Here is a 16,996-nt window from a genome sequence, read left to right on the forward strand (position 1 = left end):
GCCCTAAGTCAGACTACCTGCATGATTTATGTGATGGCTGACAGACATGTAATTTGATTTTGTCTTCTTGGTCCATTCTCACCCTGAAGCATAGAGTCTGGTTTAAAGCAGTTGAATTGTTCCGGAAAGTTGTATGAAAACTGGAGCAGAAGAGCCGAAAATCTTCATGTAATTGCTTTGGTCATACACTGAAACAAAATCTTTGGTGACTGAGACTTTTTAAAAGTAGTGACTTTGTTTAATTTACTAAGCTTTCTGCTCACTGACTACGGTATTATGTGTTAACTCATATTTTTGCTTATAGAGGACAAAACTTTTGGGGACCAAACCACTGCCACATTTTTACATTGGTTGTTCATTGAGTCTGGTAAAAACAGCCATTGCACATAATTCAGTTCATTAGCCATCTTAACCTTGTAAGGTTTAACCTTTTATTACATCTAGCTGCTATCTGTAACTTTCTCTCTTGGAGAAATTATCTAAGCCTCTCAGGAATTGTGTAGTGTGATACTCTTTCAGGACAATACTAGCAAGACCTTAGAAGATAATGACTTAACCAGTTTTCCTTTCAGCAGCTTGGTTGCTTCTCATTCAGATCGTATTTATTCTTGCTCTTTACATAGTTGACTGTGTGAAAAGAAAACTAATTCAGGTTACACCAGATCTTGGGTTGCTGGGAAACTTAGTCTTAGATCCTCAACCTGTGGTGCCTGTGGGACAGCTATACCACCATTTTGTGCTTTCTTATTGTATTGTTCCTTGCAGTAGGGAGTATCGTGGTCCCCATTTTTATATAACCAGATTAGGATTGATCTTTTGTCACCTAGCAGCCCTAGTTTTGGTATTCAGGTTTCATCTTTGGTTTGTAATGTGCCTGAAAGATGATGGGGTTTGATCTACTAAAGTGGGTGATGAAATCATTTGGCACATGCCTGGACACTTGCTCAGTGTGGGTATACTCTACTGAGAGTCCATTTATGTTCTGAAAAAGGGACAAAAATTATGCTTGCTTTGGTACTTTTCTAGCTCCAACTGGTATGTGATGCCATCTCTGCACTGTCAGCATATAATTCTGTATACAGATGCTTTTCTTGGTCTTTTTAGATATTCTTGCTTTCCCTATCTTCTCCATGAGATTCTCCTGGAGGTTACTGATGGTGCTTCTGCCTGCTGTCCCAAAAACTGTGCTCCAAGATCTATGAACCTTGGAGGGGATCTAGCCAAATGTCAGTCAGCGGACACATCTGCATGAGATTTCATGCTGTGATGTTTGAAGATGGAGCTATTAAGTCTGTTCCTGATTACTCTGTAGTCTCATTTTAGAACATTTGTCACACCCACAATACGGACAGCAGTTTCTTGTTAGTGATAAGCTTGTATTCAAGAAATACCTGTTTAAGATAATAGTTTGATGGTATCTCTCTAAGAATGAGAAATTTTTTTTCTTGTAAACGTAGGAAGAGGTAGTGCTATAAAGAATACATGTAATAAAAGAAGATACAGTAAATGAATGCAAAGGACGGGGATGTTCATGGCTGAAGCATTCTCAGAAAACAGTAGGAATAACCTGAGTTGCAAGTAAATTTGAGTCCTTTGTAAAGTTGTTCTCAAAGTTCCTGAGCAAGCTATGATTCTCTGTGCTCTGTAGAAGCTCTGCAGGAAACTTCACTTTGAGCTTGACTATAAGGAAAGAAAAAAGCTTGCTTTACACAATTCTAGGGAGTATTGAATATTTTGTTTCTCTTTTGCTATTTTAACCATTGCAGAGATCACATCTTCCTGTCTCTGTAAGGCTCTTCCACATTGAGTGTTTTCATGGCTGTCCCTGACTTTTTTTTCCTTTTGGAGGCAAGAGTGGTCAAGTTATTGAGGCGTTGCTGAGAAGAGAGCAAAAGAATATACATGCATTAACACTAGGGTGAAAGCACTGGTATTGCTGTGATGTGGAACATGATTAACAACTTCCTTTTCTTAAAGAGATAACAGAGAACTAAAGAGCGTGGCCTTTTCCTGACTTCTCCTGTCTCCTTCCCTGATTGTATACTGGCCTTGGTTCAAAAGAAGTTGAGGAACACCTGCTTCCCACCTCATTCTGGAGCTTCTTTTAGGAAGTAGGAACAGAAGGACCAAGCCTCTCAGGCTGTGGTCCAGAACACAATTCTCTTAAGCTCATGACAGAGCTTAAATGTTTCTGTCCCCAGATGAAGGTAACAGAATGCGTGGAATTCTTACTTAACTGTTTATATCTTCCTTCTCTGTGATGATTCCTTCTGTCATCAGCAAGGATCTGTCTTGTCCTTGGTCATGCTGATTGCTTCAGCTTAGCTTGTAACAGAAGCTATGATCATCCAGATCATGAGCTCGTACTTTCTACTGTGGAAACTTTATGGTTACTTCATTCCTCCAAGTCATCCTGTTCTTCCAGAGTTGTCTGTCCACTTTTTATTGCTGGTGCCTCCTGACATGGTGGCATCAGAACAATTCTCTTTGTGTAATTCATGAAGCGATACCAGATATTTATCATGTGCAGACAGATTCAGTGTGGAGTACTACTTCTGTCACAAAAAAATGCTACTTAATCAGAGGAAAATGTGTTCTATGAATCTTTTATATGTTTTGTTTTATTTTCCCATCACTTTTAAAAATTTGAAGAATTAAGGCTTTGCAAGCAACTGATTGCAGCCAACATGTCTGTCTAAATATTCCAGTTTATCCAGCTATCTCCTTTGTCTTTTTTTAACCCAATCTGCAGCATTTTATTATTCTCCCGTCATCATATATATATATAAAAGAACAAGTTCATGTTGTAATAGAAATCTTGGAAATGAGGGCCATGCCTTCAAGTGCCTGACTTACAGGCTGGAGCTTCCTTGGTCCAGCTAGCCCCCGTATATATTGAGTGCTTTGTGCTGTCCTTCTGTCTTGGATGAGAATTTTGGTTTATGTTCCTTTTTTGCCATTGTTGCCACTTGTCTTTTTTTTTTTTCAAGGCTGGTGGGCAATACCTGCATATTCCCAAGGGCTGGCTTTGTGCCCAGGATGGGAGCCAAGGCTACCTGTGCAATGTGGGCTGTCAGGTGCCTCTAGAGGGCATTCATAACCAGATGGCTGCCTAATCCGCGTTCTCAGATTCATCTTCCAGCCGTGCCTCTCTGCTTTCACTGACTAAAGACAGAGCTGTAGAGATCTCCATGTTTAAGCCTGGCTGTTGTGCTCTTAAGTTAGGTGGTGTCAATTCTTCTCTTGGACAGTTAGTTACTTGAATAAGCTCCAGTTCCATGAGTATTGCCCATGCTTGCTTATATAGCTAAAGAACATCCTAGCATTTTAACTACCTTTCAGTATAATTTTACTTCCTTTTCACAGTTCTCAGCTGTGTTTGTGACAATTTTCACTTCAGCCCTGTACTTCAGTGTCTGTGCTCTAACTTAGTTTTCATTCTTTACAAGTCTTCCATTTCCTTCTGCTGTCCTTTTCTTAGGTGGTTAATTCATACAGTAGGCTTACTCTTAACTTGAAATCTTTTATCTCTTTTCTTGGGTTGCGCGTACCAGTTAATGCTTTTGATTTACAGAATATGCCAAGTTTTCTTTTTTCCTGTGCTCAAGTTCTTGAGCTATTCCAGTACTAGTTTAGTTTACCAGCCATCTCCTTTAATTAATCTTCTTTTGCATTTGAAATCAAGCACCTTAGTTCTAGGCTGTCCTGTGTTTGTTCTTCAGATGATTTGCAATGAAGGATATTTACTTTCACCAACTTCACTGCGTGCACAAACTAAATCTTGAAAGATTTAATGAAAAATGAAAGACTGAAGAAACAATTCTTTTTTTTTAAAAATAGAAATCTGTAGAAGTATCTGAATCTACAGAATTTTTGTTTTTCTGTAATCAAAGTCTGGGAAATTAGTCTCCTGAAATGAAGCGTACTGCTCTACTTACAAGAAGAAACTCTTTTCTCGTCAGGTATTGGAGGGTAGATTTTGGTGTATGTTTCATGATATGCCTCCAAGTCATCTGGTATAACAAGAGGAAGAAGCACTGTAATAACTTTATAAGCATATTTCCTTCTATGCAGTTGTATTTGATGAAGTCATACAACCTGTCTGCCATTCAGTTATCCATGCAAACATCTTATTTTTGTCTGCATTGCTCTTACTGTGTTTCAGAACGGATGAGTTCATTCAAAAGACGATCCGTGAAACGTTTGCTCACTGCACAGTGCTGACCATTGCACATCGCTTGAACACCATTATTGACAGTGATAGGATTATGGTAAGACAGTTAACTGCTTCATTTTTTTTTATTTTCCTGAAGAAGAATAATGTTAGTGACTCCTTAATTTTGATCCAAAAGTGGGTAGGGGGGTGTAAGTCATACATTAGGCATATCCAAGTTATCCTAGCTACCGTGATTCGCAGCTCATAAAACTGTAGATGTAATGACCTGAAAAGAATTCTTGCCTTCTCTGGCCTTGTGCTTTCTATCCCGCAAGGCACAAACCCAGGGCAGGAGAGGTGCAGCAGGAGACCTGAGCAAATGAACTCTGCCAGTACTGGGAGCCTGTGAAGTCACACCCAAGAGGTTCTGGACAGAGTCATTTGGGTTCAGTCAGGTGTATTAATGCAGTCTCGGTGGGCCAAGGAAGGCAGTGACAATAGTTGGTGTGGGATGTGTGAGGAGGAAATGGTGGAGACTCTGGGGCAGGAGACAGCACCTGCCCTGGGGCAAAGGTAGTGATGGGAGAAGTGGAACTAGACTGGTGAGGTAATGAACATGGCCAGCTTTCTAAAGCAAGGTTCAAACAGAGAAGATGAAGCACTACTAATGCATCCTCTGCCATCTTTTCTCCTAGTAGAGAAGTGTTATATCCTATCTGCCACGTTTTCTGACCCACAGTGCATTGCACGTGCACAGAAATAAGGAAAGACTTGCTGATTATTTTCATAAAAGCAGTGGTGTTCCCTGGGCTCTCATGAAATCTGGCTGGTTTGTGTCCTTGACATCATGTACAGCCTGCAGTTTTACAATTTTCTGCAGTAAGAACACGAGCCCTTTGCAGACATATTCTTCAAAGCCAGTTAATGAAATAACTGGCATAGAGGGCAAACTGTCTTCATAAGTGGAACTCAAATTTAACTGGGCTTCAAGCAGAAATAATCCTTCACCTCTTGGTGTTAACCTTAAAAAATACCTCTCACCTTTTGTTCCATGGTTTGGGTTTTTTTTAACTGGATGCTCAAAACATCTTAAAGTCTTTGGTTGAGTTACAGTGGTTGCCTGAAGTACACAAAATGAAACAATTGCATCTGCTGAGGTGAGTGGTGTTCTGAGCTCAGTGATTATAGTTTACTTACAAAGAGAGAAACCAGCAGAACTGCCAGAAGTAGTCATGTAATTGCAAGCATTTAACATATAATAAATAAATATTTTCTTCTCTGGTGAATACCTCCCCACAGGTCTAATGGATATGTTGGTGTTTTCTACAACTGAAATGAACAAAAGATTTGTGAGGAAACAACTGTGACCTAATTAATGGCTGTGTGTTTGTTAGCTGTCCAAAGGGATTTCTGTGGGTTTTGGTTCATTAACTACCATTAACGTCTTAGACACAGAATGCTCCCTCCATGAAGATGTTTTCTTAGTTTTACCTTTAATGTCATGAAGTTGCAATGAAAACTGTGTGTTTTGTTTGCTTTTTTTGCCAAAAATTGTCGGCGCAAAACATAAAAATTGCCCTTTTACCCAAACTGCTCAGAATAATTACCAACAACATAGCTATTCTGTTGCATTTTAAGCGTCTGTACATTATTCTTACCTTTATGGTGTTTCAGTTTAGTCACTATTAGGATTTCTAGTTTCCTAATTGTCTATTAGTCTTTAATGCTTTTGGACTCTTTAGAGTATTAAGAAACAGATTGGCAAGAAAATGTGTCTTTGAGTCTGCAGTCAGTAACTTTTAAATATTTTTCATCCTTTTACATTGCTCCATTTTGATCTTAGAGATATCTGTAAACCAAGGGAGAGAGGAGGGTGAGAAGCATGATAGAAAAAGGGAGGAAGCTGACATGTAACTTTGTAATAAACCTGTTTTCTTGACGTCCTTACTCATTTATTGATTCTGGGCAAGTCAGAAACATGGTCACATATTTAGAATGATCAGAGCTAGGGCAGGTGTGCTTCTGATACACTTTAATTACTTGGTTTACTCAGGCATGTAACTGCTGGTGGGAATACAGCAGAATTTTGGAAGAAAAACGTGTTAAAAATGCCAAGAAAAAGAATATTCCTGTAGACGACTAACAGTTAATAAGGGCTATTAACAATAAAATCAGCATTCATGGAAAATTGATCGTTTACAAAATTGAGATCGTATCACAAAAATTGAGAAGACATAGCAAAAGAAAGCTTTTAGCATGTTGTATAATTTGGTTAGTCAATGGTAGTTTTAGTAAATCACAAATTTAACTTGATGCAGATTCTTTTCTTAAGAGTCAGAAATGCACTAAAAAAGTGCATTGTTATTCCTTTACCCAGTATTATTAAAAATCCTGGGTTTCCTTCTCCTTTAACTGAGACCTCTAGGTGCAATAATGCCTTCATTTATAAGATATCCCAAATCTCTGTTGTTTGCTATCGTGGTAAGTTTTTTAGAAAATGAGGGATGAAAAAAAAAAATGGAACTTGGCAGCCAAAATATTAACAATTGTCTTTTGACAAATAACAAGTAGGTTATTTTTCAAACAAATTTTGAGCAAACTTGTTCAGCCCTCTTAAAACAATCATGAAGGTTCAAGCCCATTCCTGAACAAGTAGACAACACCTAGGGCTTTTCTCCCTTCCAGTTGAATCACGTTGAAAGGAACCTCCTGCTCGAAGCAGGGTCAGCACTAATTTCACATCAAGTTGCTCAGGACTTTTTTACATTTGGGTCTTGAGAACTTTGAGAAGTGGAGATTCCACAGTTTTTGGGCTGCCTGCTCCAATGCTTAATTATCTGCCATGAAATTTTTTTTTTTTTTTCATATATTCAGTGAAAGCCTCCCTTCCATTTATGGCAATTGTTTCTTGTTTTCCCACTGTGTATCTCACTAAAGAGACTTATGTCTTCTCAGGAACTTCTTTGTAGATATGGGAAGGTTGCTGTTAAGTCCCCTGAAGCCATCAGTTCTCCAGGGTGAACACACCCTGCTCCATCAGCCTCTCCTTATAAATGCTCTGGTTCACTGACCACCCTGCTAACCCTATTTCAAACTTGCTGAAATTTACCTTTCTCTTTCTTGTACTGAGGGGTCAAAACTGGTCATCATGTCTTGAATGTGTTGGCTGCAGTCTCCAGCTTGGCATTGTCCACGAATTTTTGATTTAATTCTGTTTAATTACTGCTTAAAGCACGACTGTCCAAAATGAAACTGATTGCCTTTAGGGTTAATCCAAACATTAAAAAAATAATAAAAAATAAAAAAAAAGAAGAAAATAATTTTGAGAAAGTCATGAGAAAATGTCAAGTTGGATGAGTATGGAAATTGGAACTGAACGTGAACTGTTGCATGTCTGCTCACACCCGTCGTAATAACCGGTTCTATTTTATAAGAGAAGAAAAGCCTACTCAAGGAGGGAAAAAAGGAAGAACAGAATATATTTTATACAACTGTAGACAAATCTGGCCTCAGGAGTTGTTTTAATTCTCGTTTGTTCCATTCCCAAAACCATACCTCTGCTTTCATAATCCAGGTCACGCCTTAAGAGTATTTCCATTATATCTGTCTTAGTGATAAACACATTTTATCAGAACTTCAAACGCTTAAAATCATTGAGGGAAGAGCTGTATTGTGTAACGTGATACTCTCTAACCCAATCGCCTCAATGAGTAATACTACATTGCACTTGCATAGGACCTTTCATCTGGAAATTGTAACGCTCTTTATAAACATTAATTAATTAAACTTCAAACACCTGAGTGAGATAGGGAAGTATCCATACAATCTTTGGAACCAAAGTTGGAAAGACTTGTTAAGTCAGCCCATCAAATAATACTACCATAAAATTATAATCCAGCGGTTTTCAAGCTCCTTTTTTTTTCTTCCCTCTGTGCTGCTCCGGCATCTATTAGGACACTTTCTCATTCCTTTTCCTTCATTACTCTGAGAAGCTGAGTTGTAACTCTTCCCATCAGGTGCTAGCAGTGCCCATTTTAGCTCTTTGGCACAGGCAGGCGCTTTGCTGCCTGGCAGAAGGGGAGGGTAGGGTGAAAGCTGCAGTTACCTCTTCTGTCATGGCAAATCCTGGCAGAAGCTCAGCTCAGGCTTGCTTCACTGGCCCCTCATTCCATGTAGCTTCCCCACCACCTCGACAGCTGCTTCACTGTCCTGTTCTTACCACAGAGGGAAAAGGCCTTTTATGTAAACTGCATCGGCAGCTTGTGGCAGCCAAGAGGCACTACTTCCAAGACTTCCAGGGGATCTTATAAAATCCCCATCACTCATTCCTCCTTCTCTTCTCTGCTTCCTCCTCCAGGTTGAGAAATGTTCTTCAGAAACTTTTTACAGAGGGGAAACCAGAAGTATACAGAAATTGAGGCTCACCCAGGGACATAGTGATTCAGTAGCAAATGAAGTATATGCATCTGGCATATACCTGATGGAGTTGTTTGCTATATATACTATGCTGTGGTCTCTCCAGAGGAAAGCCACAGAGTCAAAACTTGTGCATTTTCCAATGATGAGGATGTTCCTTCAGAGAGTTTTTGTATCAGTGCAATACTTCTTTGAAATGGAAACTTTATGCAAGCAGAACTTGATCTAGTAATTAAAAACTGTCATTCAAATAGGAAGTTTTTGATGAGAGAATCATGGGAAGAGATTTGATTTATTTATGGGAAAACCTGTTGTGGTTACATTCTGAAATGACTAATATTTAGGATAACAATACAAATGCGCTTCACAGCCAGACCTGAGTTGTTTTTTTTGGTCAACAGAAAATTACTTCCCACGTCTTTCCGATAAGCCTCTCTACTTCCCACGTCTTTCCGGCACGCCTCCCTCATTCAGTTATTTTCATTTTTCTGACTTTGTGTTTGCCATGGCAGAACATCTGGGCCTCATAAATCAAGCACCATGTTTCATGCACTGTAGACATCTAACTTCAGCAGAGCAATCAGTCCACCAAGAGTAGGTATAAACATCTTGAAATCAAAGGAAGAGAGAAATCCGTGCAGTCTGTGTGATGAAAAGGGAGTCACCTACAGCTAGATAGAAAATGCTGCGCAGCAGACAAGGTCTGAGTGCTTGTCTCTCTCTCTGGAGTTCCAGAATGTGACCCGGTATTGCACTTTTAATACCTTTCATCCATTCAGATGGAGATGAGACAATAGTGAACATGATAGTGATGGTCATACTGCCCTTCCTTACAGTGGGCATTACAGCATTCTTCCAGGAAGTGCAGAAATCTGTGTTTTGTCTGAAGAGGTTTGGATGCAATGCTCCCCATTCCCAGAAAGACGTATCATCTGTGTACACAGGGCAGTCAGGTTAAGCCCTTCCTTTTGAAGCACTGCATTGCCAGAAATGCAAGAGTAGTTAGAGAGTAACATGAGCGAGTCTGAATCTGCAGCCCAGTGAGAGGCAGAGCTCTTGTAGCATGGGGAAACCCCATCTGTTCTACTGATACCTTCATGAGAGCTTTCACTGCAGTGGCCCAGCTTCAGATGGAGATGTGGAGAGTGTAGTATAGTAGTGGTGCTACACTTATATTAGTGATACGGAGTTCAAGTCACAAATGCTGTGGTCTGTTGACTCTTCCTTTGGCGGCTTTTCGCTTATTTAAATATCACAGCTGGAAAGTGAATGTGTTTTACAGTAAATCTCAACATTCTGATCAGGGGGGATTATGTTAAGTCACAAGACACAGAATATGCAGTCCTTAGTTGAAGAACAGTTCTTTGGGAAAACTGTGTGTCCCACCATTGGTGTCGACTCACTGGTCTTCAGTATGTCCATGTAGGAGGAGTGTTTCCGTGGTGGAGAGCTGCTTGCTGTCAGACACAGACCCTCAAGTGCTTGTGGTGTCTGAGAGAGGTCAGTTGATGAGACCATAAATATTCCTGGAGCCTGGGATGATAGAATATGAAAATTTATGAAAATAAGAATTAGGACTACATTCAAAACAACTGTTCAGTCCTTCAAAATTCTAAAGAAGGACAACTGCATGGGTATAAAATGGGTAATTTTTTTTTTCTTCTGTAACAGAAAGCTAAGAGACGGGGTTTGACCTTTTATTAGCCCAGTATCTGGAGTGGGGTGAAATATTATTGGATATTATGCTTGTGTTATTGAAGTCTGTCCTCTTAAAGAATGTAAAAGGAGCTTAATGGATTATAGTAGCTAGAATGAATGCTGATTTTTTGCAACTAGGCATGTAATTCTTCGTAAAAACCTTAAAGTGCCTTGTGGGTCTGAATCCAGTAATCCACAGTAAAGTTACTACATTGATATTGGTGCACCTGCTGTCATTGCTCAAAAGGAACAAACACTAATAAAACTCCTTTTTTGACTCAGCCTCTGTCTTGAAAATATGGACTAAGAAATATTAGAACAAAATTTATTCTTGTTTTTATTCAACCTAAGAAAGATCCGTGCTGTGTTCTGGGACCAAAGTCTCTTGAGTAAAGAAATGTGAAGGTAAGAATATGAAGGATACTCATAGAAGGGGACCTGCATGGAGAGCAGAGGGCCTGGGAGCCATTAGGTTTTTCCTTTCTTTTGTTAACTCAAGACTTCCAGAGTTTCTGAACTCTGAGCATTTAGCAAATGATTTTTCAGAAATGGTCAGTTTTGTTTTGATTCTGAACAAAGGCTGTTTCCACTGTTCCCAGATCTTCCAAAACTGGGTTGACATTCATCAAACCAGATGGGAAAACAAGATCCTTCAATTTTCTTTCATGGAATTTAATACATTGAATTCCACAAATACCAACAGTGAAGACATGGCTTTCAAAGCTGAGTAATATATCTTTACCATTAAGAGAAGATTCTCTTTTGGTGTTTAGGCCAGGTTTTGTGTAAGATACTGAGCTGTGTGCCATGGTCTTGTATCAGAGTGAGTTTTGTCAGGTGAAACAGAGTGAGTGTCTGTAACAGTTGTAAATGTCACACCTGGCTTCTCTGCCTCTAAAATCAAGTCAAAATCCCAATGAGCTTGAAAATACACTAGAGTTCTTTGTTCTCTTTGCCAGTTTTAAGCCACACTTCTCCAAAACATTGTCATCTTGGAATTCTTAAAAGCTGCTCCCATTTCAAGAGGTCTGCCCAACAAGATTATTCTTTTGCCTAAGTAAAATAACTAATTATTAAGGCTGTACTTCAGCTGGAAGCATTCAAAGGAAAAGCTGAATTTGAATTTCTGCAGGAAGCAAAGCCAATGTGTGATGAACCTTGATCTCTCATTCTGTCACGCATTTGTGTGTGAATGTGTTTCCATCAGTATAAGAACATGATGGTCATGTTATTTTTCATTAAAGACAATTGTATGGAATCTGGACTGTACTAAGAATACTAACGCATCTTTAGAGAATGTTTTTTGCTTGCTCAGAAATCCTGTATTCCTGTTTAAGAGCAAATTAGCATGGGTCATGCTGGTGGCTGATGCTCTGAGCAGAGAGTTTCTGATAAGGTGAAACTCTGTGCATGGCAGCTGAGCCACAAGTTCATTGTCATCAGAAACTGATAAAACCAAGAGACATGCTCAGTCATCTGCAACAATATTCCTTAACCTCTTGAAAAGTATAATATCCTTGTAGCTTATCTACCTTTCTAAGATCCTCAAAAGCCTTATTAAAGAGTGGGATTTCTTAAACTGAAGTATATCTCATATCACTTCAGGGCTACATTTGAGCCATTCTGCAATCCCAGTTGAGAAATGTGGCTTTGCAGTGATGGAAACACTCATTACTGATTGACCAAGGGAGGGTTTTGTCAGCACGTACATGTTTTTGTCAACTCTTGGTAAGCACTGGCACAAGGCTCCTTCATACCCTCTAAGGCAGGGGTTGACTTTACGCTGGTATATCAGATGTTTGGAGGTGAGGAAACTGTACAATACAAGAGACATTTGCCATGCATGGTTAACAGACTTCTTCAACAAGACACAAAAGGAGTTCATATCGAATGATTATCAGTAGAGTAAGTCTCATTATTACAAATGTAGTTGGTATCTTTTACCCACAACATTCCATCCAGTTTACAGTGGCATGCCATCAGTTGGAGGAAAAGAAGATAAATTTTTAAATCTCTGCAAGAAGCTTAAAGAAGACCTGTGTGAAACAATTTACCAGGCAGTGCTCCATGCTCAATTTCCCTTAAGTTACAGCCAAAGAATAATTTCAGTTTAAAGAAATCCACTATTTCTGATTACAGAACAGGATGTCTGAAGTCGCCGTTTCTGTGAAGCAGGGGATAACGGGTTACATGTCAAATCCCAGTGACCAGTGGCAAGCTTGGCATTGTTGCAGCGAAGTTATCTGCTGAGGTGAATTATCTGGGAAATCTGAAAATAATAATTCAGATTATAAGAAGGTAAATTCCCAGGTCTGCTCTGCTCTGTTCGTATATGTGATACATGAAATATACATTATTTGACACCAAATTTGTCTGGAGTTACTGGTAGAATAATTTGTATAGGAACCCTGAAGGAGCATGGTGAATGCTTTGAATAAACCTGAAGATTTAAGAAAAATCAAAACCAAAAAAGAACCAAAACTCCACCATCAAAAATAAAAAAAAGGGGAACTTTCAAAAGAAAAGAAAAAAAGAAAAAACTCTTTAAAATGGTTTGAGTTACATTTGCAGCCTTTTCAATGTGCTTCAATGTTCACAAGCATGTTTAGATAATTTGATATTTATAAATAATTCTTCAGAGAAATATGTGCATGTTTCTGATCTGTTCTGACAAACCATGATGAGACGGAAGAGACAGAACATGCTTGCATCTGAACTTAATGCCAGCTGGAGTACAGGCTGTCGACTCTTTCCCACAAAGCTATGTATTGTCTTGGGTAAATATATTTCTTATAACATGATGTAACAAGAAGCATCTCCTGAATATTCTCCTCTTCCCAGGACTTTATTGAAGATCATCTTGATGTATGCTCTCTGAGGAAAACATTGTTCAAAGTTGTACTCCTAGCAGAGTTTTGAACTTTAATAATGATTTTGTTGTTTGGTGATGTCTTCTCCAAGTCTAAATTAAATCAGATGTATTCCCAAGGAGATAATTTCCTTGAATTATTTTCCTTTTGAATAGGAAATAAAAACATTTATGATCAACTCTTAAATGTCCCATTTCCCCTCTGGCTTTATGGTGAATATGAACGTGAATAAGAATACTAGTCATTCCTCAATAATAATTGAAATAAATTCCCATGCCTCCCTCCTCTGTTGCTGAACACTTCCAACCTTGGACTGTTTTATTTTCTCAGAATGTTTTATAACTATTGTTCTCTTGGTTTGTCTGCTTTTGTTGCTGAAAGTTAGAAAACACAGGATTTAGAACTTTCTTTTTTGTGTCTATAGACAGCTGTAAGTACATGGTGTTTGTTACAGCGTTTTTAAAGGCCCTTGTTTTTTCTCTCTCTGTGGCTAATGACACTTCTTTTACATATATTACTCCACAAAGAAGATTGTAAAATTCACTTACAAAATGAGTGTTTGCTTCTCCAAAGTCCTGTGCAACAGAACTATATGGATTACCTGAGGAATCATCAGAGAGAAAAGGTGTTTCCCGGCTCTGCTGCCTAGGTCTCTGCTGGAAATTCAGCTATCTTGACGTAGTATCCTCATTGTTCATTGTTTTGTTTCTCTCTTTTCATGGTGAAATGGATTTCCTGATTTCTTTTTCACCATTTTATGTTTTCCTTTTTGTCTTCCTTAATACATTAAACTGTGAGGCTATGGAATAGAAATACTGCAAAGCTTGAGGGTTTTGGGAGGGACCTAGGCAAAGTGGGGATAGATACCCTGGTAGGTTACAGCTGAGGCAAAATGCAGTTCTCAAATCTTACTCAAATTTAGTTCAGCAACATTTTTGTGGCATAGGCAAATACTCCTGAGCTAGTTAGAGCTAACATAAACAACTCATTTAAATGGCTAATAATCTTTTCATGTTTGATATTGCAGGTCAAGATCAAATACTTCTTTTCTGTTCCTCTGTCCTTCCCTGCCATATTTTAATCTTACTCTTTCTTGTGTTATTCTGTCCCTCAAATATCAAACAAAATGCTGTTCAAAACTTAGTTGTCTTCTGGCCAATGTGGTTCTTCACCTTCTGGAAAGATCACAGCTCAGATGAGCAGTCACTGCCTCAGACTATTCAACCAGGATGAAACATTAGATGGAGTAGAATTAGGTGGCATGTGAGGATTTTACTCAAGAAGAATACATCATTTGAGCCCTGTTTGAACTTAAGATATCTCTGTATTGCTGCTTGAGTAATGCTAATTTGGATAGCTAAAAGTGAAGAGTGTTTTCACCATACTCAGGGAGGTGAGAAAATTCCATTGAATAGCAATTTTCCTGCATGCTTTCTTTTGTGTAATTGCCAGCAGCCAATTTTGTACTGTTGGAGTTACTCTTTCCTATGAGAAAATCCTGTTGAAGTAATAAAGGTGGTACTACAAAGGCAAGAACAGTGCAGGCAAGGTAAAAGCTGCCAGTGCAAGAGGGTGGAGAATCTGGTCCTGGTTTACATATGACCACTTTGGGTTTATATAACTTTTTTGTGTTTGTTTTTATTTTACTCTGGGCTGTCTAAGTATTTCACAGGTAGTTAGCCCCCACAGGATGATCAAGTCTTTATTTCACGTATTTTACAAAGAGTCAGACTGAAGAGCTGAGAAGTTGAGCGATTTGTACAAAACCCCTCTCTCTCAATACCTGCACTGAAGTCTATGATGAAATGCCAGTCTGATTCAGAGTCAAGTGCTCCTGTGTGTGTCCTCCATAATCTCCCTGCTGATCTGATTTCGCCAGCTACAAGCTTCTCTGGCTCTTCTGTTTCAAGTTCCACAGGTACAACTGCCTTGGAACACATCTGGGTTCGATTCTGTTGTATTGTGCAGTGATAAGCATTGCAGGTTGATCAGAAAATATGTGGCTGGTAAACACCAGATTCCACCTTTCCTGAATGATTAGCTGGCTTTTTGAAGTCCTAATGATTTTAATTTGGCTTGGAGTCAGTGAGTAAGAGTATGCAAAGCCTTAGCCAAAGTACCTATTTATTTATGTAAATCTTATCAGCACACATTTCTTCAAAGAAGAGTACCTATCTCTTTGTCTAAGCACTTTTTAATAAATATATAAATATATAAATGTATAACTACCAAGTAAATCAGCTTAAATTTTTTCCATTGTCTCATAGATGACAGTTAGTAGAAAGTGTTTTCCTTGGTGAGCAGGGTTTATAGAGTGTTTCTGACTTGTAGGAATGATATTGTCTGTTCAGTTTCATTCTTTATTTTTCATTTCAGACTTTTTTAAAAGTAACACAACTTGGTTTTCTTATGGTTGTTCTGTCTATCTTCATAACAGAAGTTTGGTTTTTATTCCCAAAGAAAGGCTACGAATAGGTTAATGATTTGTTTAAAATGTTGATGGAGTTTCTCCAGACAGAAAATGCTCACTCTATTCGTTCATCTTCTGGACTTGACTGTTTAAAGCTTGTCAAGGAAGAATAAATTTCTCCCTTTCCCCATGTTCTCTGGAGGGGAAAGACTTGTCTATGTTTGTGGCTGTTTCAGATATTTGCAAAGTGAATGTTAAAATTAAAATACTGCAGTAATATAATTTTTAACCCTCTACTCGACTACTGCAGTTCTTGACTTAAAGGCAATATAGATGTTCTATGCTTTGGCATAGATTTAAATGGTGAATTGTATATGGTAATTTATTGCATTTTTAAGGAAGCTGGCCTTAACTGTGCCATGCTATGGCTTTAAAATGATTGTGATAAAAATTATATTTATTATTAATTAGTAAATATTCAGAGTGAATGGGATAGGACTAAGTATCCTGAAAAGTCATCATGTGTGCAAGTGTACTTTTGCAGATGAAATACTGCATCTATTAAATGACTGTATGTTGTGCTGTGCAGTATTAGTAATATTTAACATTTTTACATGAGCACTTTCTTCAGCTGCAATTCCAAACAGTACTGGAAATTGTTTGCAAGGAAATTCATAATATAGGCTGGGTCCTCTAAGTTAAGAGCGTTTGAAAATAGCAAATATCTTCTTGTAGGTTTCTGTGCATACAGTTCATAAAATTAGATGTAATTATGCTGCTGTTTGTTGTCTGAGTTATTTTCCATTCAAATGCCATGTACTTAATTGAACCGGAAGGGAAGGAGTGGGTGCCTTTTCCCTGGTGCTGGGTCCCTGGTGTCAAGCAAGTCAGCAGCGATCTTGGCAGTGCAGTATTTTCACACCAGTGCAGGCAAAAGAATCAGCTCAGCTATGCGCTTTCCCTGTGGGTTTTGTCATTTACTGGAGTCCAGGCTGCTTGGAGATCTGGTGGGCCCTCGGCCGTCAGGATGTTGGGTTTGATGGAGCTGAACAGGCAAAGGACACATTTGAAAGTTTCCTCACAGGACTTTAAATTTATCTCCGCAATTATTGGAGGTTCTTCTTTCAAACAGAAGTTTGCACAGTATTTTTGTTGTTTTGGAAGTTGTCCTCACAATACCTTTTATTCATTTCTTTTTCTGAAATCAACAGCTCCATTTTTTTAGATCTTTCTTTTTTTCTCACAAGTATGTACACCACAATTATGGCTTGAGTTATGAATCCTTGAAGTCCTTTTGTTGTGGCAATATCTTTGTCAATAGCATGCCATGTGTATTCAGTTTTTTATTTATATAAGAACAAAAATATTTTCTGAATTGTTTTCTCACATAAATGCTTTCCCTTTTTTTTTAAACTTCATTGCTCCTACTCATGGTGTAAAGTACTG

The 16,996-nt window shown here is 38.5% G+C and overlaps 1 protein-coding gene across 2 annotated transcripts in view; it reads left to right on the top strand.

Annotated features, from left to right (window-relative positions):
* Positions 1-16,996, top strand: part of ABCC4 (ATP binding cassette subfamily C member 4 (PEL blood group)) — a 145,671-nt gene that overhangs the window by 117,970 nt on the left and 10,705 nt on the right. For both annotated transcript variants that reach the window (XM_085057595.1, XM_085057602.1), the window contains exon 29: positions 4,166-4,271. In XM_085057595.1, coding sequence (XP_084913721.1) covers positions 4,166-4,271 — 106 coding nt within the window. The remainder of the gene's footprint in view (positions 1-4,165; positions 4,272-16,996) is intronic.

Source organism: Lichenostomus cassidix, chromosome 1 (genome assembly GCF_008360975.1).
Source record: "Lichenostomus cassidix isolate B80296 chromosome 1, HeHo_3.0, whole genome shotgun sequence".
In the NCBI taxonomy this organism is placed as follows: domain Eukaryota; kingdom Metazoa; phylum Chordata; class Aves; order Passeriformes; family Meliphagidae; genus Lichenostomus; species Lichenostomus cassidix.